Source organism: Malus sylvestris, chromosome 7 (genome assembly GCF_916048215.2).
Source record: "Malus sylvestris chromosome 7, drMalSylv7.2, whole genome shotgun sequence".
Classification (NCBI taxonomy): domain Eukaryota; kingdom Viridiplantae; phylum Streptophyta; class Magnoliopsida; order Rosales; family Rosaceae; genus Malus; species Malus sylvestris.
Window position 1 is genome coordinate 35305196 of NC_062266.1, and position 27359 is coordinate 35332554.

The window sequence follows — 27359 nt, forward strand, 5'->3', positions numbered from 1 at the left end:
ATTTGCAAAATTTGAAAAAAAATCGTAGGTTATATGGCTAAGAGTTTTTGAGAAAAATGATTGCAAGAAAATAGATTTTATGTTGACGTTTTGTTGAAATTTGCAAAACCGACTAAAAATCGTAGGTTAGCTCACAATTTATGAGAAACATGCAACTGTTGGGTTAATATATATCCAAATCTGACAAAAAAAATAAAAAATAATTTCAAGTGAGAAGAATAAAAAGTGAGGAACGTATGAAATGGCCAAGGAATTAGGAATGTAGCAAGTGAAAGTGAAGGCGAAACACTGATTAAAAAGCATCCATAAAATGCCAGAAAAAGAAAACTAAGACGACAACATCATATATCCATATCCCTCCTTCCTATCTCTGTTTGGTCCCCATCATTCTTCCTTACTTTTACTGCTAGTCTGCTACACAAAATTCAAACGGAGGAACAAGCAAGATTGACTTGTTCAGGTATCAAACAAATAAAGAAATGTAACTCCACACAAGATTTTACAGTACACGAACGACCCCCTTTCTACGGGAATGTGAAGGATCCCCCAATTCCGCTGGCACCCGAAGGGGGATTGATTGCCACCCAAAGAAGAGAGATGGTAATCGCAATGAGCCCTGACCACACATAAACAATGGTGGGCGTCTTCCCTCGTCTCCCCATCAACCCCTTGGCAAACGGATACAGATGCGCTAATACCCAGAAACTGAAGAACACCCCGCCAATTAACCTGCTCCATTCTGGTATTTCGCTGTATATTGTGCGGCTGAACCCAACTGCTATGCCGATTAAGTTGACCATCATGATTGTTATCGGCGGTATCATGAGAGAGGACCATTTCACAATATAGAGGTCAGCAAACTCATCATCCTCGTCATCGCCACCCGACTTTGAAGTTAAGGTGAAAGAGATTTCAATCCCTGCAATTACTTTCAGTAGCCCCTGAAGCACAGCAGCAAGGTGCGCACTAGTCCCTCCAATCAACCAAAACTGCTCGTTTCTCCACCACTCCTCTAGCTCGATGCCAGACCATTTAATCTCAAGGATGGCAAGCATGCATAGAGTGAGAGTAATAGCCAAAAGGTAAGTCAGGAAACTAACGTTGAGGTTCTGCACAATGAACTGACCCGAGAAGAGGGATAGCGCCGGGAGGAAGCAGTAGACGATAAGAAAGATGGAGGTAAAGGGGTAGATACCCACATTAAGGTATGCTATCCTTTGCAGAAACTTCATTCTTGAGCTGGCTAGGAGCGCGTTGTTGCGGGAGAAGAAAATCTCAACTGAGCCAGTAGCCCAGCGCAGAACCTGATGCAACCTATCTGTAAGATTGATAGGAGCGCTTCCACGGAATGCATCTCGCTTGGTCACACAGTAAACTGATTTCCATCCTCTGTTATGCATCCTATATCCAGTGACCACATCTTCAGTAACTGATCCGTAAATCCACCCTACGCGCTCTCCCCACTCAGTCTTGTCTTCATACCAGCACGAAATGACACTGATTGCCTCTGCAACAGTAGAGGCATCAAGAAGCTCACGGGGAATGGTGAGAGCACCAGGTGGGCGTCCATTCTTCACAGCTGGGTGATCTGCTAGCGGACGACCTTGGAACTCTGCCACTGGAATCGAATCAATGAGGAAAGTTGAGTTCCCAAACCTCTTAGGCAGCAGGGAGAGATTCATCTCTTCATCATCAGAATCACCCATTCTTAAGGATCGGTTTTCTTCAGAGGTATTCTTTCTGCGATGAGAGAAGCAGCAACTGCAACAACCAGGGTGAGTGTCTTTTGACCGAGGTGGGTCAAAACCATAAAGGGCAACTCTACGAAAGAGACATCCAGTTCCAACATAAACTGGGCCCTGAAGTCCATCAAGAGCTCGCATATTGACATCAAAGAAAACAGTGTTGTGATTGGCATATCGGTCTGAAGGGTCGATACCCTCAAATCTCTGAGGGAACTGGACATAACAAAGGCGGTCACCACCACGATCCATCATGAAGCACATGCCCTCCCTCATTGCCTGAGAGTTGTAAATATAATGGTCACAGTCAAGGTTGAGAATGAACGGGCCATTGGACATGATGGCAGAGGCCCGAACGAGGGCATTCATGGCCCCTGCCTTCTTGTTGTGATCATAGCCTGGGCGTTTCTCACGCGACACATAAACAAGCATGGGAAGACGGATATCAACATCTGTGAGGTTGATGAGCCTAGCATCATCATCAGCTCCATGCAGCGGTTCATCACTGGGAGGTTTCAACATCACCTGCATGGCAAATAAATGTTAACCCTCATGTTGCCCTACTTGTTATAGTGTGCACATACAAAATATGTAAGAACAATAAATCATCTGCAGTTAGAACAAAATAATATAGGTTACCAGGACTAGAGGAATACCTGTATAATACCAGCATGGTCACCCTTAGAATGCTCGGGTGAAGCAGTCAACCAAGTCCCTGGCCAGTGCGTTCCATCAGCCATCCACGTTGCTTTGGGAATCTTCACACCCTCCACTGGTTCGTCCTCCCTGTTCTCTCTTTGAAGCTTCATGGCCTTGATTTCTTCCCGAGCATGATAAGCATCTGATCGTCGGCGTATAGATTCAGGCAGTCCATTGATCCGAACCTTGAACTCATCATATTCACGTTTTACCCTTCTTCGGTCCTTGACAAAGTCAGGCAGCACTTTGTTCTTGTATGGATCCCTCTTCAAACTGAAGTAGGATTCAGGATTCCTGGGTTCAATAGCATGTTTACGGCAGAATGGTGCCCATACATTAGCAAAACTAGCAGCTTCTGCCATGGCCTCAAAAGTTAAAAGGGCACCTCCATCATCAGAAACATAGCAAGCTAGCTTTTCAACAGGGTAATCAGTAGCTAGAATAGATAAGATAGTGTTTGCAGTGACAAGTGGTGGTTCTTTGTCTGGATCTGCAGTGGACACAAAGATATCTATGCCTGGAAGATCAGATTTCCCAGAGGGGTTATTGGGACTAGGTGTTTCAAATTTCTCCTTCAAGACATTAAGATCTGTCGAGCGATTGATTGGGCAGAACTTCGGCAGTTGGTCAAGAAGCCAAGAAAAAGCAAACCATATCTCACAAACAATTGACATTCCCCAGAGCCACATTGCATCAGTATTTGGGTGATCGATCCTCCATGCCAAGAACATCCCAAGGACACCCATACGAACAAAAATAAGAAGCCTGTGAACACATAAGTAACAGAGAGAAAAAAAAGGCAATTATTTGCAGGGCAATGAAAAGAATGACCTCAAAAGGAATATCACCACTCACCAGGCAGATAAACAGCGAATGAGTCTGGATATTTTGGAAATATCTATAAACAATAGCATAAGCATGCACTTTATGAATACACACTATATATACTACGTAACCAGTACTCGTCAGAATTCAGTATTCACAGCATATTTGTAATCCAAACAATAGGCCATGAAAAAATAAAGCAACTCCCATGCAAAATAACTGGTCATGGAGCTATCGATCTATCAGTAGAACTACACCAAGATGTTGCTCATTAGACGATTAAATTTTGGTGCGGTGACACATAGGTCGAAAGCATTCTCCAATCTAAAAAATCAACCCTTGATCACATGTGATCACTACCTTACGCTTACAGTCATGGGACTACATATGTGTACTCTAGGGATCTTCTTATCACTTAATGTAGAAATGCATCTCAACGAAAGTCAGATGTGGCATGGTGATGTGTTGAAGTTTAAAGTTTTGCATATGAGATTACCATCATAACCTAGTATATCTTTAGCTAAGGAGGTAAAGAGTGGACAAGCATAAGGTAGGATATGTACCTATACGGGCTTATAATAGCTGCAGGTATTTTTATTTTCCGCGTGAGTGGCCTCCATGGTTTGTTAAACAACTCTGCTCTATCAACGACTTCATCTTCTTTATCATCTCCAAAACCTCCCTCCTTGGGCCATATGGCATTCCCATACCCATAAGTTCCCTTTGTTTCAAAGAGCCACCGGTTGTGATCAAAATCCCCAGTTTGACTCCTTGTTAGCACTGACTTTGTTGACTTCATCAGGGACAATCTCCTCTCATTTTTAGACAATACTTTTGGCAGAGGAAGTGGGAGCGGTGGCCGTGCATCGTTATCCGCACCCACATCATCCAAATCTGTGATTTTGTACGGTTCCTTGCATCCAGGGCAAATACCACCCCCAGTTTTCACAGCATCTGTATAGCAATCCCGGCATATTTTGTAATCACACTCACAAGGAAGAATATCCTCCCCGCGTCCATCGCTCATCACCTTTGCATCACAGCCAGGAATTGCACATGATGAACCTTTAGCACCAGCCATCTGAGGATGGTTTGTTTCAGATTCGATCACCTTGTCCATAAGATGAGCTCGCGTAACACTATTAAATCCGCCCGTAAAAAGGGAATTGGACACATATTGCTCTTCAACCTTCTGTGAGATGGATGGATCCATGGGCTGGTTATCCGGGGTTGGTGGTATGTGCACTGTATAGTTCATATACTCACCACTCCCAAGTTCACTGTCGAGATCATCCCTGGAGTAGCTGATGTAGCGACCCGAGGACGTTCTGCGGCCAAATGTCACAGTTGGAGGGACTGGAGTCTTGTTGTTGGAATCAGGCATATCAGAGTTTGATGACATATCCGAGCGGCTCGGCTTAAACGATCTGGACGCCATTTTTGAACCACTAGCCGTGGTTAATCCTTAGTTGCTGCTTTTCACAAAGAAAAAGAAATTCAAAACTGCATCAGGACAATTGAAAAAGAAAATAAAATCAACAACGGATCTTGTAAATATCAAAACTCAACAGAGAGCAACGCAAAGTCAAAATGTGATCCGTGGACATTATTTTCCTCAGCAACCAAACGCAGGAAACACCGAGTACAAGTAGGAAGTTTACACTAAAAACCCACATCACATGGAATCGAATCGAATCGAATCGAATCGGGTGAGTAAAGTAAACCCCCAAATCTTGAAAGCCAGCAACCAGCTGCTAGTCTAAGAAACCACATCACATCAGAAATCCATGGACATTATTTTCCCCAGCAACCAAACGGACCAAGAAGAAGAAAAACAAAAGCGTTTTTACCTTTTTCTTCGTTGGTTGTCTAGTGGAGAAAAAATCGGAGCATGTCCGAATCGATTCGAGAGGGGTGAAAGAAAATGGGAGAAGAAAGGAAAAGAAGGTGGAACGATTAACAAAATGCGAAGTGTTTATAAGAGGAGAGATATCTGAAACATGTGTGTGGGGGGGGTGAGGGTAAAGGTTGCAAAGAGACTCAACGAAAGCCAAGGAGTTTTGTCTCAACTCTCAAGGGGAATTGTTCAATTCAAATTTCAAAGATGGCGAGTCGGCACTCTCTCTCTCTCTCTCTTTCCACAATTGTCCGTTGCGTTATGTTATGTATCTATCGAGTATGGAGTAGTAGGAGGACAGCAGCAGCATTTGAGAACAAAAGAAACAAGGGGAGAAAGAGAAAATATCTTGTCTTCTCGAATGGGTTCAAATGGGGGTTTGGTACTTGGGGGACTTGGTCGTGACTCGTGAGCAGGACTAAGCAAGCACGTCGATACAAACGGGTCTGTCTCTTGTATCGACTCCTTTTCTCACCTATTATTTTTAAACTTTTAAGTATTTTCTAAGAAATTAGAGAGGCAAAGCACTACTAAATACTAATCACATTCAAATGTCTCAAATTTCCATCTTACTCGCCTACTTCCACAACAAGTGACGAGTTTTCATCATCAAATGTCTTGATGTAATTAAAAATTAAAATATCTATTTTATATTACATTTTGTCAAATTTGATGTGAAATCTTTTTATTTTTTCAACACACTTCCTAATCTAAGCAATAAGCACAAAATATGTTGTCCGTATCACGGCTTACCGGGTCAAAACCCCCCCCCCCTCACGCAACATGAAAATTCTTATATTCACTTTTTGCATCATGGCTCCATTCACCTCTAATTTTATATTGAAAGTTTTATAAGTTTGCTTGGACATAAGATTCTCTCACTCGCTATCTCTTGAATATCTCTTGAGTATATATTGAAAAGTATAATTAGCACTTTATATAATTTATTGATTGAATTCGAATTTAGATTCATATTACAGTGGTATCGTAGAAAAAAACAAAAGATTCATGTATGCAATGGGATTTAACTAAAGAGAAGGTTCAGAGTCGGTGGGTATGACTTAGAATTGCGGTGGATGGCCGGCTCCCTCTCAGCAGATTTTCCTTCAATGGCGAATTGTGGATTTATATCGCATTTATTTATTTGATTGATTACTAATATTATTGATTTAGAAATAAAGAAAGACTCATTCATGGATGCTTAGTCTTAATGGTTATGAATTGCGTGTGACAGTCTAAGATTGGGTGTCTTTCTATTTTTATTACTATTATTATTATTGCCAATAAGAAAATGGGAAGCCTCACCATCTCAGATTTTGCAGTGTCCGTAAGTTTATGGTAAGGTTTTGACTCTCTCGTTCGTTCTATGGGTGGAAACTTGGACAGGGAATATTAAAATAAAATAACATTGTCACCCGCCTTTTAAAATAAAATAAAAGTTTGAATTTTTGAAGTAACATAGTTGTAGAATGGTTAAACAAAAACCGGTAGTTTTTCTTATTTTTATTTTATATATAAAGAAAGAGTCAATATGTAGATAACCGTGCATATAAAAGGTTGAAAGTAAAAGGCAAACGGGTAAGGGTAAATGAAGGTCAAAGGGAAGTAACTAAATACTTAAAAAGAAGGCACTCTCCTATCCTTTCCGGTTCATGTGATTATAAAAAGTATCCTTTCAAAAAATGTGATTATAAAAAGTATAATGAGATTAAGCACTTTATATCGGTTGCCCAAACACAAAAGAGAATAATACGAATGAGGATCTTCTTCATATTCTCTTTGTGAGGATTATGAGAGTTCTCTAATCATGTATGTTCATCGTACATCGTACGGTTAGAAATCATTATAATTTTTTTATTTTAAATTGAATTTAAACAGTACTTGACGAAAAATGACCGCACGATTTACGATGAACGAACGTGATTGGAAGATCTCGGGATCCTCACAAAGAGAATCCGGAGAGGATCCTCATTCGAATAATACAAAGAAATGTTCAGATGATCTAGTTCGGTGACACCTGCATGCCAAACACTAACCGCTCAATTACGATAATCCATTGCATTGTTTTGAGTTTCTCTATCTCATATTCTTATCTCATGAAGCAAAAAAAACAAAAAAAGGAGAAATAAAAAAGAAAAGGGTATTGAGGAGATATTTGTGAAATCAAAATCAAACTTGGTTTGAATAAGAAGAAAGAAAGCCTGTAAATTTCACATTAACTAATAATTATATACACATACACACAACTGTATTACCAATTTACCAAGACAAGAGGAAGAGACTCCACTCCACTCGGTTACCAAATGGCAATGCAATACTATGAGGAATGGAAAATGACTAAAGATGCAAGGGCAATCTCTCATCTTATAAAAAAATGATTTAGTATTGTGGCAACGCTTCCCTTCGTATTTACTTTGATATAAATACTCACTAGCCAAAGATAAATTTATCCTATTCCTATGTAGTAAATTAATAAATTTGGTTTTTGCTTGTCAGTCATGAATATATGCACGAATTACGTACATCGGTGCGATTTGTCATGGCATATCTGTCATGATATCGGTGCCACAACACATCTTCTTTTATATCCTTCTCCGTTTATAATTTATACGTATAATTCTATTAAATAAATAGAAAACAATTATACTTACAATGCTTGCGAACCAATGAATAAGATAATGTTTGAAAACTACTACTTGAACGCAAATAATTGCTTATTAAATCACTTCATCTTTTGCAAGTGGCTTGTAACTCAATTAGTTAAAAGTCATGCGTATAAAATTTTGTGTTCAAATATCACTTGCTATAGTTTAATTTAGTGTAGACTATTCTCTTGTAGTAAAAAAATATTGCATCTTTAACGATTTTTTCATTCAGTTTCGTTATTTTGGCCACTTAATGGTCATGTAATCAAGAATGATGACTATCTTTGGCATGTGCAATTTAGTATTTTCAACTATTTTTGTAGAACCTACGAGTGCAGGGATTTGGGATGTCAAATCAGGGCTTGATTTCTTCAATCAAGAAAAATAAAGAAGAGGAGAGCAATGGAGGTAGAGTCTCTCAAGATACAACTCTAAGAATCCTTGGAAAGGGATCCGAAAACATTGGAATTGATTCACAAATCTTGAAATTCAACATTCTGTTCTTATATTTCTCTCTCAATCTGGAGAAATCATACCCTAATTTGAGTTTGACTCAAATCCCATCACCCCTGGATTCCTCTAACATGCCATAGCATATGTCACCTAACCAACATAGTTGAAAAGATTAAATCGTCCATGCCACGTCAACACAACTAACAACTCTCTTAACTTATTTGATGAAATAAGACAAAGAGAAACCTTGAGGAAGAGTACTTGTGTTAAAGTTAGACAATATTCGTAAAGTGGAGATGAAGAAATAGTACAAATAGTAAAATGAGACAGCATGTAATGTAACGGGATAAAGTCATATTTGATGAAGAGTACATGTGTCATAGCTAAAAATAAGCGAAAAAAATATATACATAAAGATTTCAAATGGGATTATGACGTGGGTTTGAGAAGATTTAGCAAGTTTATATTAATCTAATAAGATAGGATCATTAATATGAGGAGCAAAATCCGATAAGGGTCGTCTTTCTTGTTGGCCCGCCCCTCCTGCCTCGGTCCTCGGCGTATTCATGAAAGATGGTGACCGCGTGGGCCCCCCGATTCAAGCAAGCACATGCATTCCCCACCGCTTTCCCACGCTTTGCCCTTTCTTCGTTTTGAACTTTTGAGAGAGAGAGAGAGGGAAAACCAAAAACATGCTTTATTTGGTCTCTTTACCCAACCCAACCCAACCACTTACCAAACCAAGCTCGTACAGTCGTATGAATGACGAACGCTTTCACGAAAGAGAGATTCATATTATATTGAGAGATGATGCCTTTTCCAAACACGCATTTGAAATTTGAACTTGAGAATTGAGATACACATAGAGCATGTCGCTATCAACACTGCTACATTGGGCCGAGCTCGACATTCCCACACATTCATTCAACTGATGTTGCTCCGCTCCCAATGACCTAAGATATGCCAAGACCGCACCTATGACCAATCTTATCCTACACCCCCATGCTAAAAACCGTTGCCGCCTCTGAGATCCAGATTGAAGAATAACAATGACGGCGGTTCTTCCCGGTTGTTCCTTGTGATGAAAATATGATTTTGTTTTTGTTTTTTCACATAGCTTTAATTACAGTTACAAGTGACCTGCGATTGTAGAGTTGGCGCGCTTGCAATCACAAGTGCAGACACTTCTCGACTCTTTCACCACTCGTTGAGACCTCCGGGTTTGAAGCTTTATATTAACCAACTTACCAGCCATCTGTTGCACAACAAACCAACCTTAAATCAATACTTCTAAACCGGAGTTAGGCTTCTTATGTTTGTTTATGCAGCTGCGTGTAATAAACAATACAGTTTTGTCGACCAAGATAATCATACCATTCTCCAAACCAAGTCTTCCGGACCCAAGGGCTGGGCTGGACTTGAGTAGAGGAAATGTCTTGAGTACTGGGAAAGACAAAAATAGTATAAATCAGTCCCCGTGAAGATTTATGTCTACTCCAACCTTTTGACAAGATATACGAATACATATAGCAGCAACAACAAAATAATAACATTTCACTTCAAATTTTCAGTCACAGACCTTGGCAAGATTCTGACGCATTTCCTCTATTTGAGCATGGCTAATGTTTCTTAGAAATGTTACAAGCCAACCTGGTCGTACAGCATCACTAGAAGAAATAAATAAAGCTATCTGCAGGCAAGGATGAAAAAGCAACTGTTGAATACAATGGGTAGACGACCAACGATATAAGTAAACACCATGAAAGACGGATTTCGACAGACATTACCATGAGCAATAATCTGAACGTTTAGGCATACATACCTTCCTATAATCTAGTATTCCTTCAAAAGGAAGTTCCAGTTCATCACTAACTATAACAGGTATGCAACCACTAACAATGGCATCAAACAATCTAGCAGAGGATGGAGTATCGCCAGCTGGACTTAAGCAAAAGACAGACCTGACAGAGAAACCAACTCAACTAAATTAACGATGATACAATGAAATTACATCACAAAGCAGGGCAAGGATCCAAAAAATTTTACTTGCGCATTCCATTCTGAGCTGCTGACTTCCCTGCTTCTCCTGCTGTCCCTTCCTCTATAGCTACACCCTCAGAACCACTTAGTTCTGCTACAAGTTGTGAGCGTATCTTCCCTCCCTGAAATCAGAACACAATAAATTAGCTATACGTGTTGAAATACATTTTGTGCACCTGCGAATAAGAGCCAGACGTTCTTAAGCTGAGAATGGGACAAAATTTTATCCCACAATGATTCTTTAGTCCACTGACGGTGATATCCATTAACTGCGGAAAAGACCTCGCCTCTATATCCTACGCACGTTCTTTTATCATTTAAAATCGTTTTGAATGCACTCAAGCCTAACTCCTCCTTTAGTGTACGCGTTTCTTGCTTTAATTAATCCCGAAAGAAAATGTTATATCACTTCCAGCAGGTTCAGTTCAAATCAACACATTTTGTAGCCAAAAATAAGTCAAAAGGCTTACAGCATTTCTTTTAAGCCGGCCGCGAAAAAAGAGCAAGGTTGTTCTCTTGGATCGAGTCTCGGATATGCATCTCGCATCACAAAAATCAACATTCGCAACGTAAGGAAGAATTAGATCTTTCTCCAGATAGACTTGTCCAGGTTTGTACCTATAAGTAGAGCAAAATAGAGTTAAACCAGCTTGAGCGGAGTAATGATCTTTAGTGAATTTAGAGCTCAGGAAGGAAATAAAGTGGAATAATGACCAGTTGCCAGTGGAGTCCATATCAGGAAGCAACCAAATTGCATTCTTCATGAGGCGGCGAACAGACTTAAAAGACCAGGGATGGTGAACAGGAAGAATATGATCCCGTCCTTGGGATCGGTTCCAGGCAGGCTGATCGGTGACCCACTTGACAACTTCCTTCGTACACAAATAACAACAATAGTACTAGATAAGTTTAACAGTACGAAAGGGTCAAAATACAGTCGAACACGCAGAAGGGCACAAAGGTTTAAGTTAAATGCGCATTACATGATGCTAACAATGTGAGATATGTTATGAACTTATGACACACACACACACACATATATATGTATGGATGATGTGCAGCAATTAGCAAGCAATTAAGGGAAACCTTGGGAGGGGTGGCAGTCAGACCCTGTAAAGTGCTTTGCATTGCTGCTTCTCCAGTAAGAAGAAGCTGATGGTGGTGAAGAATGGGATGTAGAAGAGGTCTGCCTCCTCCTGCCTATGCACTCTCACTACGCTTTTCAACAGCCTCTCTGACTCCGGAGCTATCAAATCCGCCCACAGCCAGTAATCGATTGAATGCTGCACAAAATTAGCCCCGTCAATTCAGTTCATCCGCATCCAAATACTCCATTAAGAAAATTAAAAAGGAATTAGTAACAATAACAAGTACAAAAAGTAAAACCTGCTCAATGAGGCGGTGGACGGGGCTGCCATTAGAGGTGAGATTGAAGGTCTCCTTGTAAGAGTTTCGGAAGAGCCAGAGGAGATCGTAAGTGAACTTGCTGGGCATGTCGTACACGTAAACCCTCATGGGCAAGCTAAGCGGGTAGTATGGATCGGCGTACAACCTGTGGCTGTCGCTCTGGAAGACCAGATCGTCCAGGTGCTTGAGTTGGGATTGGGTGGGCGTTGTGAGGACGGTGTCATCGCGGGGCTTGGAAGGGCGGGATTTGTGGGCGAGGAGGAAGCGCTCGAGGGAGGCGACGAAGGAGGTTTCGGGTTTGTAAGTGGGTTGGTTAGGGTGGAGGATGGCAGAGGGGTCGGCGGTGGAGGGGCTGTGGAAGGAGAAGAGTAGGAAGATAAGGGAGAGGGCGAGGAGAGCCAGAAGCAGGAGAAGCACTGGGGATTTGGATCTGGCCATCTGCTTCGCAGGCATTCTCAGTGAGCCTGTGAGAGCCTTCTCTTCTACTCTTAAACTCCTCATTGTTTTATTCATCTCCGATGACGGCGATGCAAATACAAATTAAAATGCCCACTTGTTTATCGACACGCTGGAGCCTGCTTGGACCCAAATATTAAATATCGAAAATATCGATAGTTTAAAAATACGAAAATTTTGATGGAAATATTTGGATATTATCGATATCGATAAAAATTGAATAAAAACCACGAAAATTGTAAGAAAAACTTAGAAATTTTTATTGAAAATTTTCAGGATATTTATTTAGTCAATTATCTATTAGTTTATCATAAAAAATTGGAAAGAAATGCATTGCATGATATATATAACTGATTTAAGTTGATTATATAGTGAGCTGACAAACATTGTGAGTCTAGAAAATATGTAGTAATTAATGAAAGAAGTTTAAACACACCATAATCATTTATATATAATGAATTAGTACAATATTTTACACTTTATACATTGCATGGTAAGATACATGAGTGACTTAGCAAGGTCTAAAATATCGATGATATCGGAAATATCGATAGTCCAAAAACACGAAAATTTCGATGGAAATATCGGGATATTATGAATATTTTAGACCATGACCTTTACATATTCTCTATTTTAATAAATGTTAAAATTACGTGACGGAAGAGATAAAAATAACATGTCATACTAGAGCTTTGAACAGAATCATTCACTAGGAGGTCGACGAGTAATGAGTTAATGAATGGTTAAGGCCGTCAGCTAAAACTTACTTTACAAATAAGGAAAATTGGATGGATTACGAGCAAGGCCTTGATCTGGTAGCCATCAAGGAAAGAGGTTGTTGTGGATGCAAATTTCTTCCTCCTTGATCTTGGACAAAATTGCACCTACAAAATAAATAACACCTTTGGTTATGACCACAAGCCTCACGCGCCCACGATGAATGGGGAGGGCTTAGGCCGAAGAACCTCCGATACCAAAGTTAGAATTTAGAGAGAAATAGTGTTTAGCGAATTTTGGGATTTTTGCTAGAGTATTGGAATCTATTTATAGGGATAGGGGTGGCCGGCCTAGCTAGGGTTTTTGTGTTTGATTTAGGTTTAATTAGTCAATTTATTTGGCTATTTAAACATAAAATGAATGTTTTGGTGGTTTTTGGAATTAATTGGCTAGTTAATTAGGGTAATTAAAAAGGGAAAATAGTGGAAAAGGTGGAGAATAAGATGGTTTACTTTTCTTGATGGGATTGGCCGGCCACTTTAGTAGTTTTAGGTTTGGATGGGTGTTTCAATTGATAATTAAGGGATTGATTAGGTAATTAATCTCTTAATTAGTCAATTATTATGATTTTAGGAAATATGAAAGGAATAAGTATATTATTTAGCTAATTGATTAGCTAAATAATGAAATGGGAAATATATGAATAAATTAGGTTTTAAGTTGATACCTATTTTGGGTACTTTTGACTTGGTTGAGGGATAATTGCATACTGCTTGCGCGTAGGAATCCCGGTATGCCTCAAGGGTAGTTTTGTCTTCTTTTGTCAAAAGTCCACGTGTCGCCTAGTGAATATTTTTGGCTCCACAAATGCCCCCACACCTGTTGGGCTGCTCGTAGGAAAGGGCAGCAGGTGTATAGATCTTCTTGCTTCAGGAAACGTAGGATTGCTTCTTATTTTGATGTTGATTCTCTCTTTAATTGGAAATTAGGTCCTTCTAGGAAAGGGAAATAAACTTCTCTCAAAGCCTATTTAAGTCCACCTTAAGTGGGTTATTAAATCTACTTTGGAGAGCAATTTATTCTACCCCACAAGAGAGAGAAAGTTAGAGGATATTTGTTCCCCCTCCTCTAGCAATCTTCTACATCTTGCACGTGCAAAGGATTGTCTTTCGTTGATTTCTTCGTCTTCTTCGTGCCGCACCGAGGTAATAAAAAAATAATTTTCCTTGTCTTCTTCTTGGATGGTGCTACCGCGGGGCAACCGTCGGGGTGGTGCGGCACGTCGGCTGGCATGGGCCAGGAGTCGGCTCGGCATGGGCAAATGAGGTATTGTGGCAGGGACCACTGCTTTAAGCTGCTCGACTTGGCTAGAACCAAGGGCAACTTATATGGCTGGGGCCGCGGATTGTGGCGCTGGGGCGCAGTGCTAGGTGAGTCACATGGCTTATGTCTTTTTAGGCTTTTGAACATGACGCGAGATAGGCCGGTGATTGAGAGAAATGAAGAGGTTGTGGACCTCATGAGATGCTGGAATGTTGGGTTGAACTCCCCTGCTAGATACCACGAATGGCGTTGGCTACTTTAATTCTTTTTGTCAAGAGAAACGTGGGCTGCTCCTAAAAGATGAGGTGAATAGGATCAAGGAGGATGTATTGGCTCGTCCAATTACTGTTGTGGATCCTGTTGCAAGTGAAGGTGGGAAAAAGGATCTTCCATGCCTGCTCAAGAGATGCCGGCTGAGAAAAAAAACGAAAAACTTCTTTCGCTACTTGCGCGGGTTCGCCGACTGCCTTCAGGCTTATGATTGACTTGACTTTTTCCAAGGGGATAAAAAATGAGGCTGCTAGATCTGAGCATGTGGCGCCTGCCATGTCAAGAATGGCTAGTACGATTGCTGATAGGATTGTTTGGCATAAAGGTCATGTCATGCCCCTAGTGCCGAATTTTGTACCAAGACGTCTGTTGGGAGCTAAGTCAGGTTCACCTTCGGAGAGGCTTGCTATTATAAAAAACGATAAGGTGGACTCTGCTGCTAAAGTGGCGCCAAAGCCCATTCCTTATGCTGCTAAGACTGAATCGCCTGTTGGGAATGAGGAGATTGCTCGCGTAGGCAGTTGTGAGAAATCCACTAAGCGTGCTTCTGGGGAGGCTGCTGAGATCTATGTGCTTTTGAAACCAGATCTCTTGAAAACAATGACGCTTGTGCCAAGTTTGTTGATGGCGTCATAAAGGTTGTTTGCCCAAGCTCGTTTGCGAAGCATACGACCCAATATATAAGGACTGTTTTGCTTGCTATGATGCAGATATAGCAAGGCTGCTAAGGAGATGGCAAATACTATGGAATATTCTGAGCTCGTTGCTTTGAAGGGGTCTAATATTTCTGCCCCCACTTATTTGCAGCTTGAGACCGCTGGCCAATAGATTGTTGACTTGAAGACTAGGCTTGACGCGATCCAAGGTAAGCATGAAAGTACAGAAAATGAGATTGAATGTTACAATACCTCATATTCAAGATCTTAAGTTTGCAGTTTCTAAGCTTCGTTTCGTTGCTTATGCAAAGGATGAAAAGTTGATTGCTGCTTATGCTAAGAAGAGAGTGGATGAGCTGCAGCACGTCCGTGTTAGTCTACTTGAGAAGAAATGAGCAGCTGAAGGGTGAGAATGATGGGCTTGAGGTTTCAAGACCTTCTCTATTTCTCCGGAAGACTTGCTTGCTTTTACCTTTGAAGCTTCCATTGGTGAAGTAGTTGGAGAAGTTAGTGCCCAGGCTAAGGCAGCCGGGGGCGAAGCGCCGGATGATGTCGCTGCTAAGAGCGTTACGGCTGCTGAAGGTGTGGCGACCGAGTAATCGTGGGATGTCCAAGCTGCTGTAGTGTAGTATTCTAGGTAGCCTTTAGGATTTTCTTTGTTTTTCCTTGTAGCTCTTATTTTGCTTGAACTCCTTCGGCCTTTGCCAGTTGTTTATAAACATGTTTTCCTTTACTTTTCTTCATCTTCGCTTCTTTTGTTCATGCCCTAACCTTTAGACTTGATAGACCAGTGGCAGGCATGCTACTTTTTTATAAGCAGGCAAGCTCGCGTAGCCTATGCAGCCGTAGGTGTTGGTGTAGAACTTTGCAAAGTTGTTAGTCATAGGGTTGGCAGCCGGATGCCTTACTTACAGAAGCAAACAAGTCCGCGTAACCACTAGGCTATTAACCTTGACTTTCTTCAATTCCGTAGGTTGCGTAGCAAGTATCACAACACTTTAGGACTTGGTGTAGGTTGTTCCGCGCTTGGCAGAGGTGAAGCTTATCGACTACGTAACATGTTGGCAGTGGATAAAACTTCGTATATGCACACTAGATTGTTTAACCTTTCACAAGAATGTGCAATTGTATAAGTCTAGCGCGACTTTACTGCTCGAAGGGCAAGCCGTAGGCAGTCTTCTGGAATCCATAGGCTACCTTAGTGCACTCGGTAGCAGCTTTAGGGTTCCAGGGCAGTCGTCTATAGGGCGTATTGCGTAATGTGCCCCCTCCGTCTCTATGGCTCGGTTCCTTACGGATTAGGCCAAGAGACCAAAAATCCTTCAGTTAGCTAAGCCTTGAAAAAGACCATTGTGGCTAATTCTAGGAATCCCGGCGCAAGCCATCATGCATCTAGTTATACTAGGGTAGCCAGGCTCATCCACGTCTGGATATTCGAAGTGTAAAGTTTATCCTCTCGTCTTGGAGAGCTGACCCATATGGGTGTCGGGAAATTGGTTTACCCTCTCGCACTGGAGAGCAATTAGTTTACCCTCTCGCACTCGAGAGCATGGTTGGTCCCTCAAAGGGGCGCAATTCCTACGATGAGTCCCTAAGTAGGGCGCAGTCTTCTTTTAAAGTGCATGAGTGATCAGTTGTTGTAAGCATGCAGCCAAGCCAAGTTATGATTACTTCTGAATTCCTCATTAAAAAAACGAGTGAAACGAACGAGAACTTAGCTGTAAGGTAGAAACTGTATAACAACTGGATAGTCCTCAGCTTGTAAGGTGGTGCCCGTCGAGCTTCTTAAGTCTTCGAGTTTTGCTGTAGCAGGAGGTCACACATGGTACTTCTTCAGATTGTAGGCCATCCACTGTTTTTCAATCTTTTTGCCGTTTCATGGTGGCAAGGGTGTAATTACTCTTGCCACCTACTCTGCTGATCTTGTACGGACCTTCCCAGATGGGATCGATTTTTTTTAAGCCTTCTCTGTAGGCAGTGATGAAGGCTTTTTTTAGGACTAGATCTTTGGGTTGAAACTGCCGGATTTTGGCCCTTTTGTTGTAGCTGGGGAGGAGTTGCTGCTGGTAGGCTACGATTCAAGTGATGGTTTGCTCACGCTTCTCCTCTGCCAAATCTAAACTTGTAGCCATCTCCTTACTGTTCAATTGTTTGTCTTTTGGTGGTGCGATATGCTCATAGACATCCGAGGAGTTTATTTAGCCATTTTCCCTTCTTACTGGTGAGGGATTTTTTGAGGCAGTCGAGGATCGTCTTGTTGGATACTTCGGCCTGCCCATTGCTTTGAGGATATCTCGGCGTGGACATATATTGCTAGATGCCATATTCTTAAGACACTTTTGTACTAACTCCTTAGCATCTTGGTGCATGGTAGGCCAATAGTAGCCTGCGTTAAAAGCCTTCTATGCTAAGGTTTGGCCTCCGGAGTGGTCTCCACATACACCTTCGTGGATTGATCTTAGAAATTTCAAATTGTTGGGAGGCATTAGGCGGCGGATATGTGGTCCGGTATGGGATCTTTGGATGAGAATGCTATGACACTTAAGCTGCTGGCTCCATCTCTATGCTTGGTTTGTCAAGATATTCCACCGGAATAAAGCGTTTTGAGTTGGTGATCGAGTGCGAAGCCTAGGCCGGTTAGTACGTCTGCATGGGCGTTGTCTACCCGGGGAACTTGAGTGAGAGTTTAAGTCTGAAATGCCTCAAGCTGCTTGCGTACTTTCTCTAGCTATTACATCATCAATATGCAAATGCCAGAAATCTCCATTGAGGGAGCAGGTGCAGCTAAAGTGTGCTCGGCTGCCTTCAGGGCGCCGTTGGGTCACTCTGCTGCGTTGTCAAGGCTAGGTGTGAAGGTGCGGTAGGGAGCCGTGAGACTAGGGCCATGTTACATGTGGCAGAAGATGCTCAACTGCCGATATTGGGCCACTCTAGAGCTAAATAATGGAGCAAGAGTCAGCTAGGGCCGTATGACGCACAGCAGGAGGTAGTGTTCAACTGCTGGTACATGTTGCTCTTATGTAAAATCTTCTGGGGCGACGAGGACAAAACTTGCTTATGAGTGTTCCTTCCAGTGTTCGTCTGCCCTTGGTGTGTCTTTTGGGCCGAGTTGTTGCGTTTGTCAGAAAACTTTGCATCCGCCAAGGTCTACGCATTTATTGTCGTACGTCTGGATTCGGCAGAATAATGCGTCATGATGATGACTGTGTGCGTTTGAAGGTAAAACTTGAGTTTTCAGGTTACAACAAATATTGCCAAAGTTAACTTTTGAATTTCTAATAGCATCGATGAGAACTTTTAAACTATAGAATACAGGTAGTTGGCCCCCCAGCTCTTCTCGCATGATGATAGAGCTTATTGCTGGTCTAGATACCGTCAAACACGTGAATAAGTCCTCCGCTGCTTCCGATTTGGATAGTAGGGATGTGACGTCGGGTACTTCTTCAAGTCTTTGAATGTGCATTGGCGAGCCTCATCCCAAAGTGCATGCTTCTCTGTCAGAGCGAAAGAGTCTACCAGAGTTAGATCTTCTTTCAAAATCAATTTTCCGAATAGCGGGTGGTCTGCTGGAAGTCCTTTTGGAAGGCTGCTCTAGCTATCGAATCGTTGCATCCGACTATCCTTGCCTTCTTTACTTTGAACCTCCTCACATAGTCGCAAAGCGACTCGTTTGGGTTCTTCTTGACTTCGAACAAATGGTCAGACTTCTTTTTTATCGAGCAATATGATGAATATTCTTTGGTGAAAACCAAAGAAAGTTCGTAGAAATTCCGGATGGATTGTGGCGGCAAGGTGTAGAACCAATCTTGCGCCTCGCCTTGTAGAGTGGTGGTGAATATCTTGCACATGAGATCATCGTTGTTTCGATAAAGGATCATTGCGCTTCAGTAACGCTTTAAGTGTCTCTCTGGGTCTTCATCCCCTTTGAAAGATGTGAAATGTGGCATGTTGAACTCGCGTGAAGGCTCTGCCTGCTCGATCTCGTCAGTGAAGGGTGACCTGCTTATGTTGGTCACGTTTCGTCGTAGTGCCTCATCGGTGACCTCGTTGCGTTGGAAATCATGCAATCGCTTGGTCAAGAATCTCTCTACCTCTTCCTAAATTTGCCTTTGTTGGGGTAGCGGAGCTCTAGGCTACCCCCAACCATGACTTGCTGGTCTAGGTTGCTCTTCCATGTGTTTGGCTCGTCTATACCGCGGATGCAGTGCATGTGGTGCGTTCCTAGCAGGCGAGCGAGTTCTTCGCAGGCTATTGGTTGAACTTGAGCTGGATTGAGTGACCGCATCTCTCCGTCTGTAGTGCTGCCTACTCTGATGTGAGGTGGATGATGCTCCTTATGGGCTTAGCCATGAATGAACACTTTGCCCGGAAGGTTGCTCATGTTGACAATCGGAGTGTGACCCCAGCCGTGAATGTATGCTCATCTGTGGTCCTAGTCAAGAGTGCATGCTCATCCGCGCACTAAGACGGGAGTATACGCTATCTCGGGGGCCCAATCGGGAATGTACACTGCCCGAACACTCGGTTCATGGCTGGTCGAGTGGCTACTTGCCGAGACGCTGCTGGAAAGGTTCGTCTACCCTTGTCCTACTTTGGGATACCTCGTCCAGGGCACGTTGGATCCTGATGCGTTGCAAAAGTTGATTCACCAAGGTTGTCTGTTGTGCAAGGGCGCTCGTCAGCTCTATGACTTGTCGAGACAAGTGATGTTCGCCATTTGGATTGGAAAATCTTAGAAAGAATGCGCCTCATTGGGCAGTGGAAGGGTGGTAGACTCCGTGCGCGAGATTTGAGTTGGGAAATGTTAAATTTGCGAAAAAATATGGTGAGAATGCCCCCGGGTCGATGGTAGGTCCGGATGGTTGAGATAGTCTTGGGCCGACTTGGGCTGCTTGGAAAGCCATGAGAGTAGGTTGGGCCACGAGAGCAGGCTACTTGGCGGGAGTGGGCTGCTCGTCGGGAACAGGCTGGGCCATGAGAGTATGCTGCTTGGCGATAGCAGGTTGGGTTGTGAGAGCAGGTTGAGCCATAAGAGCAGGTTGGGCCGCGATAGTGGGCTGCTCGTCTAGAGCAGGCTGGACCACGGGAGTGGGCTGCTTGTCGGGAGCGGGCTGCTCAACGCGTGATGCATGCGAATGCGAGGCTTAGGCTCGGACATGTGAAGCTTGGATGACACGGCTTGGGCTCGGACGCATGCAAGCTTGGATGACACGGCTTGGGTCGTGGCCTTGGTGTCGTGAGCCTTGGATGGCACGACTCGGGCCATGGTGAAGGCACCATGGACTGCGCCACGGGTGGCTACCGAGGTAGCCACCATGGTGGTTCCCATGGTGGAAACTCGTGGTGGTGGTGCTGCTCCACTTATTGTCGCATTTAGCCTCATGGATCTCCGCAATTTCTTGAACATTAGAATTTTCACTTTGGAATTTTCTAAATTTCTAGCCATTATATTTTGCTTATAAGTTCTATCAAAGAACCTTTGCAAGTAAAAAAAATTCTAATAATAAGAACGTATGAAAAATATTCAAATGGACTAGAAAATAAAGAAAAAACCTTTTTGTGCGAGAGTCTTCTACGAGTATGGATTTCAACTCTCAATGAAAGCACCAATTTGTGGATGCAAATTTCTTCCTCCTTGATCTTGGACAAAATTGCACCTACAAAATAAATAACACCTTTGGTTATGGCCACAAGCCTCACGCGCCCACGATGAATGGGGAGGGCTTTGGCCGAAGAACCTCCGATGCCAAAGTTAGAATTTAGAGAGAAATAATGTTTAGAGAATTTTGAGATTTTTGTTAAGAGTATTGGAATCTATTTATAGGGATAGGGGTGGCCGGCCTGGCTAGGGTTTTTGTGTTTGATTTAGGTTTAATTAGCCAATTTATTTGGCTATTTAAACATAAAATGAATGTTTTGGTGGTTTTTGGAATTAATTGGCTAGTTAATTAGGGTAATTAAAAAGGGAGAATAGTGGAAAAGGTGGAGAATAAGATGATTTACTTTTCTTGATGGGATTGGCCGGCCACTTTAGTAGTTTTAGGTTTGGATGGGTGTTTCAATTGATAATTAAGGGATTGATTAGGTAATTAATCCCTTAATTAGTCAATTATTATGATTTTAGGAAATATGAAAGGAATAAGTATATTATTTAGCTAATTGATTAGCTAAATAATGAAATGGGAAATATATGAATAAATTAGGTTTTAAGTTGATACCTATTTTGGGTACTTTTGACTTGGTTGAGGGATAATTGCATGCTGCTTGCGCGTAGAAATCCCGGTATGCCTCAAGGGTAGTTTTGTCTTCTTTTGTCAAAAGTTCATGTGTCGCCTAATGAATATTTTTGGCTCCACAGTTGTGTGCCATACTTAAAAACTAGAGTAAATTGTAGCTATGGTCCTTAAACTTTAACTTAATTGGAGCAATGATTCCTCAACTTAAAATCCATTACTATTGGTCCATCAACTCATCAAAACGTGCAACTATGGTCCCTCAACTAAAAATTCATTACCATTGGTCCCTCAGCTTTAATTCAACTGGAGAAATGATCCCTTAACTTTAACTTCATTATAACAATGTTCCTTCCAATATAACTCTTTTTGACAAATTTTTTGACATGGTTGACGAAAATTACCATAATTACACACTTTGGAGGGACCCTAATTATATAAATGGTTTTTCCAACATAACTTATTTTGACAAAGTTTTGACGAAATTGATGAAAATAACTATAACTACACATTTTGATAAGTTGAGGGATCAATGGTAATGAATTTTTAGTTGAGAGACCATTGCTCCAATTTGATTAAAGTTGAGGGACATTGCTACAATTTACTCTAAATACTAAGCACTAGCCCGTGCGGATTTCACAAGACATAAATCAAAGAGATAAACACGCGATACAACTCAACAATATCTCAGCTATGAAGGCCACTGCATAGATACTGTGCATCCAAATTTGATTACTTACCCAAAATGTGCAGAAACAATGGTCAATGTACTGAGAAGAACAGGAAGAGAGGGGAAAAAAAAAAAGAGACGACATATATGTTCAAGGTGAAATCTTTCAAACATCAAACTTCAACATCTCCAACAATCAACACCTAACTTTGCTGGTGCTAACACCAGCAAAGTTTTCCAGTAAGTACATTGAATTATAAATTTAAACCATATCAAAAGCTGATCAGGTCATCCTTTGCTGGCGTCTGCTGCTTCTTCGGATCTTGGCTTCCTTCAGATGGACTTCCACCTTTCTTGCCAAATATCATCTCATCAAGATCATCCATCATGTCATCGTTGCTCCCTGCATGAACCAAACCTCGAGAAGCAGCTGGTTTTCTAATCAAGTAATCCTCTTTCACATGACTTGGCGATTCATCAGGCTCCACAGCAACAGGTATCATTGCAGGTTCCGGCGCAGTTGGAACTACTGAAGGCCTTATCAGTTCTTCATACTTGGATAGAGCCTTATGGATCTCATCATTCACATTCAATGCTTCAAACAGCAAGGCCTCGTTCTCTCCAGCTGTCTCTATAATTCTCTGGACAGTGGATAGAGATTGGCGGCACTGCTGTACAAGTGTGGCCGTCAAGTCATCCTGCTAATGAGACAACAACATTTAATCCATATCTCTTTCAATCTAATTTTTAGTTCCCAAATATAAATATATAACTAGTTATTCTTGAACAAACATACATAATTGAATAAGATAACATATGCCCTCATGCAGCATTATAATTGCATCAAGTTTTCATATTCCTTGTTGGGCTGACATTGTACTATGAGTTAAATTAGCTTTGAACTGGCTGTTCCCATGGAGGATGTCGTCTTAAGGTCAACCCAGTACCACTTGGTTCTAGATTGGATGGGATATGGTCTTATGGAACAGGCCAAGTGGTATATTCACCTATTTTCAAAGGCCCATTTTAAGTTTGAGTATAGGTAGTGTCCCTAAAACTGACTTGCCTAAAAAAGAAAAAACAAGTAAAAATCATATTGATCAGTCGATAACACAAGAAAAAGTTGCGACATTGAAAGTTCCATGCATCTCACAGAATGTAGGTGACAGAAATCCCATATGTTAACAGATTAGATGCAGGATTCAAAGAGGATATGCAAGTGAGAAAACAACATAAAAATCACCTGTAAAGCATCTTGTTGGGGTGAAGAGGAGAAAACAGTATTAAGAAGCTCAATACTGTTTCTTGCAACATCAAATGCTTCCTTTGTTTGTTCACCCGTAAAGCTTTGAGCAGGAATCTCAACCGGAATCTGCTGGGAAAAACTAGCATCCGACTCTGAAGCAGAAACTGAACGAGGGGGAGTGAATATTGGTGCCAAACTCTCATTGTCGCGACCAGGAAACCGAATACCCCTTGATCTTAAACTCTGAAATTGAGGTGGTCCAAGCATAAAATTATAAGCACCATGAAACCACTTCTTCAAACAATAGAAATATAGATCTAACAACTGCACCACCCAACACGATGGAGGCTCAAGAAAATCAGATTGTGGATAAGGATAATAGTAGGCATAAAAGCCATGTAAGTTATGAAGTACGGTATACTTTCAATTTAGGGTGTTACTCAGTTTCTTATTCAACATTAAGCGTTGTATTCCTTACCAATGGTAAACTGGCCAGCTAAATTCTTTTCTGATCACTCTAGTACCGAGGCTAAATTGTACATTTCCTAGTCAGCTGCAATCAGACCTCATAGGAAGAACCTCAGGACAAATTGTGATGGTTGTTTCAAATTTTTAAGTACTTCCTATGTGTCCAGCTAAACTCGGGTAACAGAAGTGGTATTTGTCTTTAACTATGTTCTAGTCATGAAAGAACGAGATGTAAGATAAATTTGACACAAGATATGAAACATGCACCAAAGGTTTACAGGTACCTTGTATGTTTCCTCATAAACAGGCAAATACCGGAGCTCACCGGTTGATTCCCCCCATGCTTCGATCAGCATCAAAGCTTTATTGCGATTATTAACAACAGTCTGAGGGTCGTCAATCAGCTTCACCATCTCATCAAGAACTCTCTCCGCAGCTATTTCTGAGAAAGCCTTTTCACAGTTCTTAACACATGTTTCAAGCAGCATTAGCGCAAGGTACTGGACCCTAGGATTCTTCAACATAATCCGCTTTTTCAGCCCACGAATCAATTCAACACTGTTAACTCTTTCAGTATTGATCATGTCGCAAATTTCAAGATTCATAGCCCAGTCAGGTTCTTCGAGTGCCTCTGATGTGGCATCTTCAACGATCTTATCTGCTTGGTTTGGGCCTTGGAAGAGCTCCTTCACCTTGAAGCTCACTGAGCTAAATCCAGCACTCATTTTTCGACCGACCTCAGTGCCTTCGATCTTGAGGCGCTCGCCAAGAGCGCTCACTTTCTCCATCAAATTGTCACTCATCGTTGCAGACCTTTTAAGTCTTAAATAAAAACCTTCAAAAAGTTTTCCTGAAAATGTATGATAAATACTAATTAATTGTCATAAAAGATGGGAAAGATATAATTCTGTTGCAAAGAAGAAATATCATATAAGATTTCTAATATTCAAAGCCAAAGAAGAAGAATTTTCACCCCGCTTTATCAGGGGCCAAGCCTAAAGATTAAGCAATCTAATTACAATTAGTTTCTTTTTTTTTTTCCTCCATCTTTGAGTAACTCAAAACCCAAAGGATCCATAACTAATGGAAAGAATGAAATCGAAAGCAGAAAACTGTAATAAAAATCGACCTTAAACCCCAAAATGATTGGCAAAGCTGGAACTTTTCTTTCCCGGAATCCCTCCCTTTTATGCCCTTCAATTTTCTTGACAACCAAACGGAACAGAGAACAATTAAAGGGGGATACTTGAAGGATACCTCAAATAAAAATTCTTGAAACCGTTCAAAGGCTGTAACTTTAATTTCCAAAAATCCTATATAAAGTCAACAATCCATAATTTAGTTTCTTAAGCTCTTTTTCTTTTTTGGTTTGATGACTTTTCTTATGCTTTTCTCAGCAACCAAGCAAGTATTTATGAAAAATGGGAATCGATCAGACCAGATATCGTCATGATGAATGGAAAAGAATCCGATATTTGGTTAAAACTTAAAATTGGATGGAAATCCAAAGAATACGTAATTGAAAACAGAGGGTGACAATTGTGTGCGTGCCTGCTTACCTCTTTCGTTTGTTTCTGGAAGGAAATGGGAGCTCTCTCTCTCTTTCTCTGCGCGTAGGAGTGGGGGCTGGGTTGGGACTCTGAAGTCTTGAGACGACTAGGCGCAACGACTAAGTAAAGTGAATAAAAGCTCTCCCCTTCCTACCTTGGAGTTTCAGCCTTTCAGCGCCCTTTTCTCTCTCTTCTACGTTTGCTAACGTAATCACATTACCTGAATTTTTTTTTTCTTTTCATTCTCTTCTTTTTAATTAATTAATTAATTTGGAAAACAAAATATAATTATGGGAGGCAAATTCTAAAATAAATTTTGTGTAAAATAAATGATGTGTTTGTTGATCATCAAATTATTAATTAAGTATTAATTAACATGCTTATTTTTTATTTGTAATACATAATTTAATTTGTATATTTTGATTTAAAAACTTAATCTTTATGGCATTTTCCTATAATTATTTGGCACCATCACTGATTTAGAATTAAAGGTTACACCAACCTCAGTTTAGCGTGTTGATCAATTTGTAGGTTAATAGGGCATACACCCTGCAAAAGTAAGAAATATCAAAAAATGTAATTATTCACATCCACACTTCATTATCATAATAAATTACAATTTGTCCTCAATAAGTAACGTAATATTTCTGATGGTACGCGTGTACATGTTTACTGATTAATTAGGAGGACAGATGGCATTTTTTCCCAACTTGTGATTAAATATGACAACAATTATTAACAAATCGGAGGATCTAGAATATATAGAAGTAAAATCATTTAATTCGTCAATTGCGATACAACGCTTATAATGTAATAGTTTTTGTCTCTTTATTATATACGTGAAATAACGTATGACATAGTCCACTGACTCCACTCTAAACTCAGAATTTTTTTATTACATGGAGCGGTTGTTGTCTTTAGTGACGAATTGATCATGGATTAATTCATTTAGTCTAAAAAAAAAAGTCAAATCGGATAAATAATCCCATGATGATAAGGTATTTGGAAAATAGTCTATGTGCTAAAAAAATTAGGATTTAAATTCCTGTGGTGTATTCCGTTAGCAAATTTAGTCCAAAAGTGATTTTTCCGTTAACTATCTGTTAATACATGGTTAAAATTGTACTTTGACTTGTGCACCTCCTTTTTCCTCGTCTTTATATTGTCCAATGTATAAGAACAAGGTCTGTAATTTGTACTTTCACAACACCATGTCCGACAAGTATGGATAAGAAGAAGGTCTGTAATTTGTATTTGTACAACACCATGTCTGATTCAAATTCAATCAGCATAAACTTGCCAGCACAAATGTCATATCAATTTGTTTCAAATTATCTTGTCAATCGTTGTATTGCAATCACAAACAGAGATCTTCGATTCCAACTCCGGTATCTACCATTACAAAAGTAGAACACAAAATCAAACCGAACAAAAATCATCACAACAGCTTTCGAATAAATTTTGATTTCTTCGAAACAAATCAAAGCTTCCTCCCAGAAATGTGATTTATTTTCAATTCTCCACAACTTCATTAGAAAATTAAAGCAACAAGCACAAAGAAAATAGGCAAAACCAACATTGTATTCAATTTGAAGTGAAATTCAACAACTTTACCATGGTCAAGCGTCTTAGGAAAGTTGGTCGAGCAGTCCGACATCATCGAAATTTCAGTGAAGAAACCGAGAACCTCATCCATTATTCCCGGCACGTGACCACCGCCATCATCAATAGCTTTACCTTCTTCTACAGATTTGTTCTTAAGCCACAGCGAGCCCGAAGCGAACTTGGAGATCTCAGTGACGGCTTTCTTACTGTTCGTAGAAAGCAACGAGAGGCCAATCTTGAAGCTTATTGCCGATCTCAATGACGGCTTTCTCATAACTGGTTTTGTGAAAATTCAAATTACAGAGAGAGCAGAGAGACGAGGAAGAGTGCAAATGTCAAAGTACAATTTTATCCATGTATTAACAGATAGTTAACGGAAAAATCACGTTTAGACTAAATTTGCTGACAGAGTAAACCACGTGGGTTTAAATCCGAGTTTTTTTAGCACATGGGCTAT

General features: G+C 40.9%; 3 protein-coding genes across 8 annotated transcripts; all 3 read right to left on the reverse strand.

Moving 5' to 3' along the window:
- Positions 1–275: 275 nt before the first annotated feature.
- On the reverse strand, positions 276–5538 carry LOC126628589 (cellulose synthase-like protein D3). 3 transcript variants are annotated; one of them, XM_050298334.1, is made up of 5 exons: positions 5117–5538; positions 4836–5025; positions 3830–4738; positions 2399–3206; positions 276–2267 (listed from the first exon to the last, which is right to left on the reverse strand). In XM_050298334.1, the coding sequence occupies exons 3-5, from the start codon at positions 4702–4704 to the stop codon at positions 525–527; spliced, it is 3426 nt and encodes a 1141-aa protein (XP_050154291.1). In that variant the 5' UTR covers positions 4705–4738; positions 4836–5025; positions 5117–5538; the 3' UTR covers positions 276–524. The 3 variants fall into 3 exon arrangements, with proteins under 3 accessions (XP_050154291.1, XP_050154288.1, XP_050154290.1); XM_050298331.1 differs by lacking the exon at positions 4836–5025; XM_050298333.1 differs by lacking the exon at positions 4836–5025 and having other exon boundaries at positions 3830–4769.
- Positions 5539–8595: 3057 nt separating this feature from the next.
- On the reverse strand, positions 8596–12236 carry LOC126628594 (probable arabinosyltransferase ARAD1). Its single transcript, XM_050298338.1, has 9 exons — positions 11688–12236; positions 11411–11584; positions 11016–11173; positions 10772–10919; positions 10308–10423; positions 10084–10222; positions 9841–9951; positions 9636–9704; positions 8596–9516 (listed from the first exon to the last, which is right to left on the reverse strand). The coding sequence occupies exons 1-9, from the start codon at positions 12219–12221 to the stop codon at positions 9391–9393; spliced, it is 1575 nt and encodes a 524-aa protein (XP_050154295.1). The 5' UTR covers positions 12222–12236; the 3' UTR covers positions 8596–9390.
- Positions 12237–22075: 9839 nt separating this feature from the next.
- On the reverse strand, positions 22076–25473 carry LOC126628599 (TOM1-like protein 1). 4 transcript variants are annotated; one of them, XM_050298345.1, is made up of 5 exons: positions 25307–25459; positions 24877–24951; positions 24032–24597; positions 23277–23522; positions 22076–22734 (listed from the first exon to the last, which is right to left on the reverse strand). In XM_050298345.1, the coding sequence occupies exons 3-5, from the start codon at positions 24548–24550 to the stop codon at positions 22306–22308; spliced, it is 1194 nt and encodes a 397-aa protein (XP_050154302.1). In that variant the 5' UTR covers positions 24551–24597; positions 24877–24951; positions 25307–25459; the 3' UTR covers positions 22076–22305. The 4 variants fall into 4 exon arrangements, with proteins under 4 accessions (XP_050154302.1, XP_050154304.1, XP_050154301.1 ...); XM_050298347.1 differs by lacking the exon at positions 24877–24951 and having other exon boundaries at positions 22076–22731; positions 25307–25473; XM_050298344.1 differs by lacking the exon at positions 24877–24951 and having other exon boundaries at positions 25307–25473.
- Positions 25474–27359: the final 1886 nt, after the last annotated feature.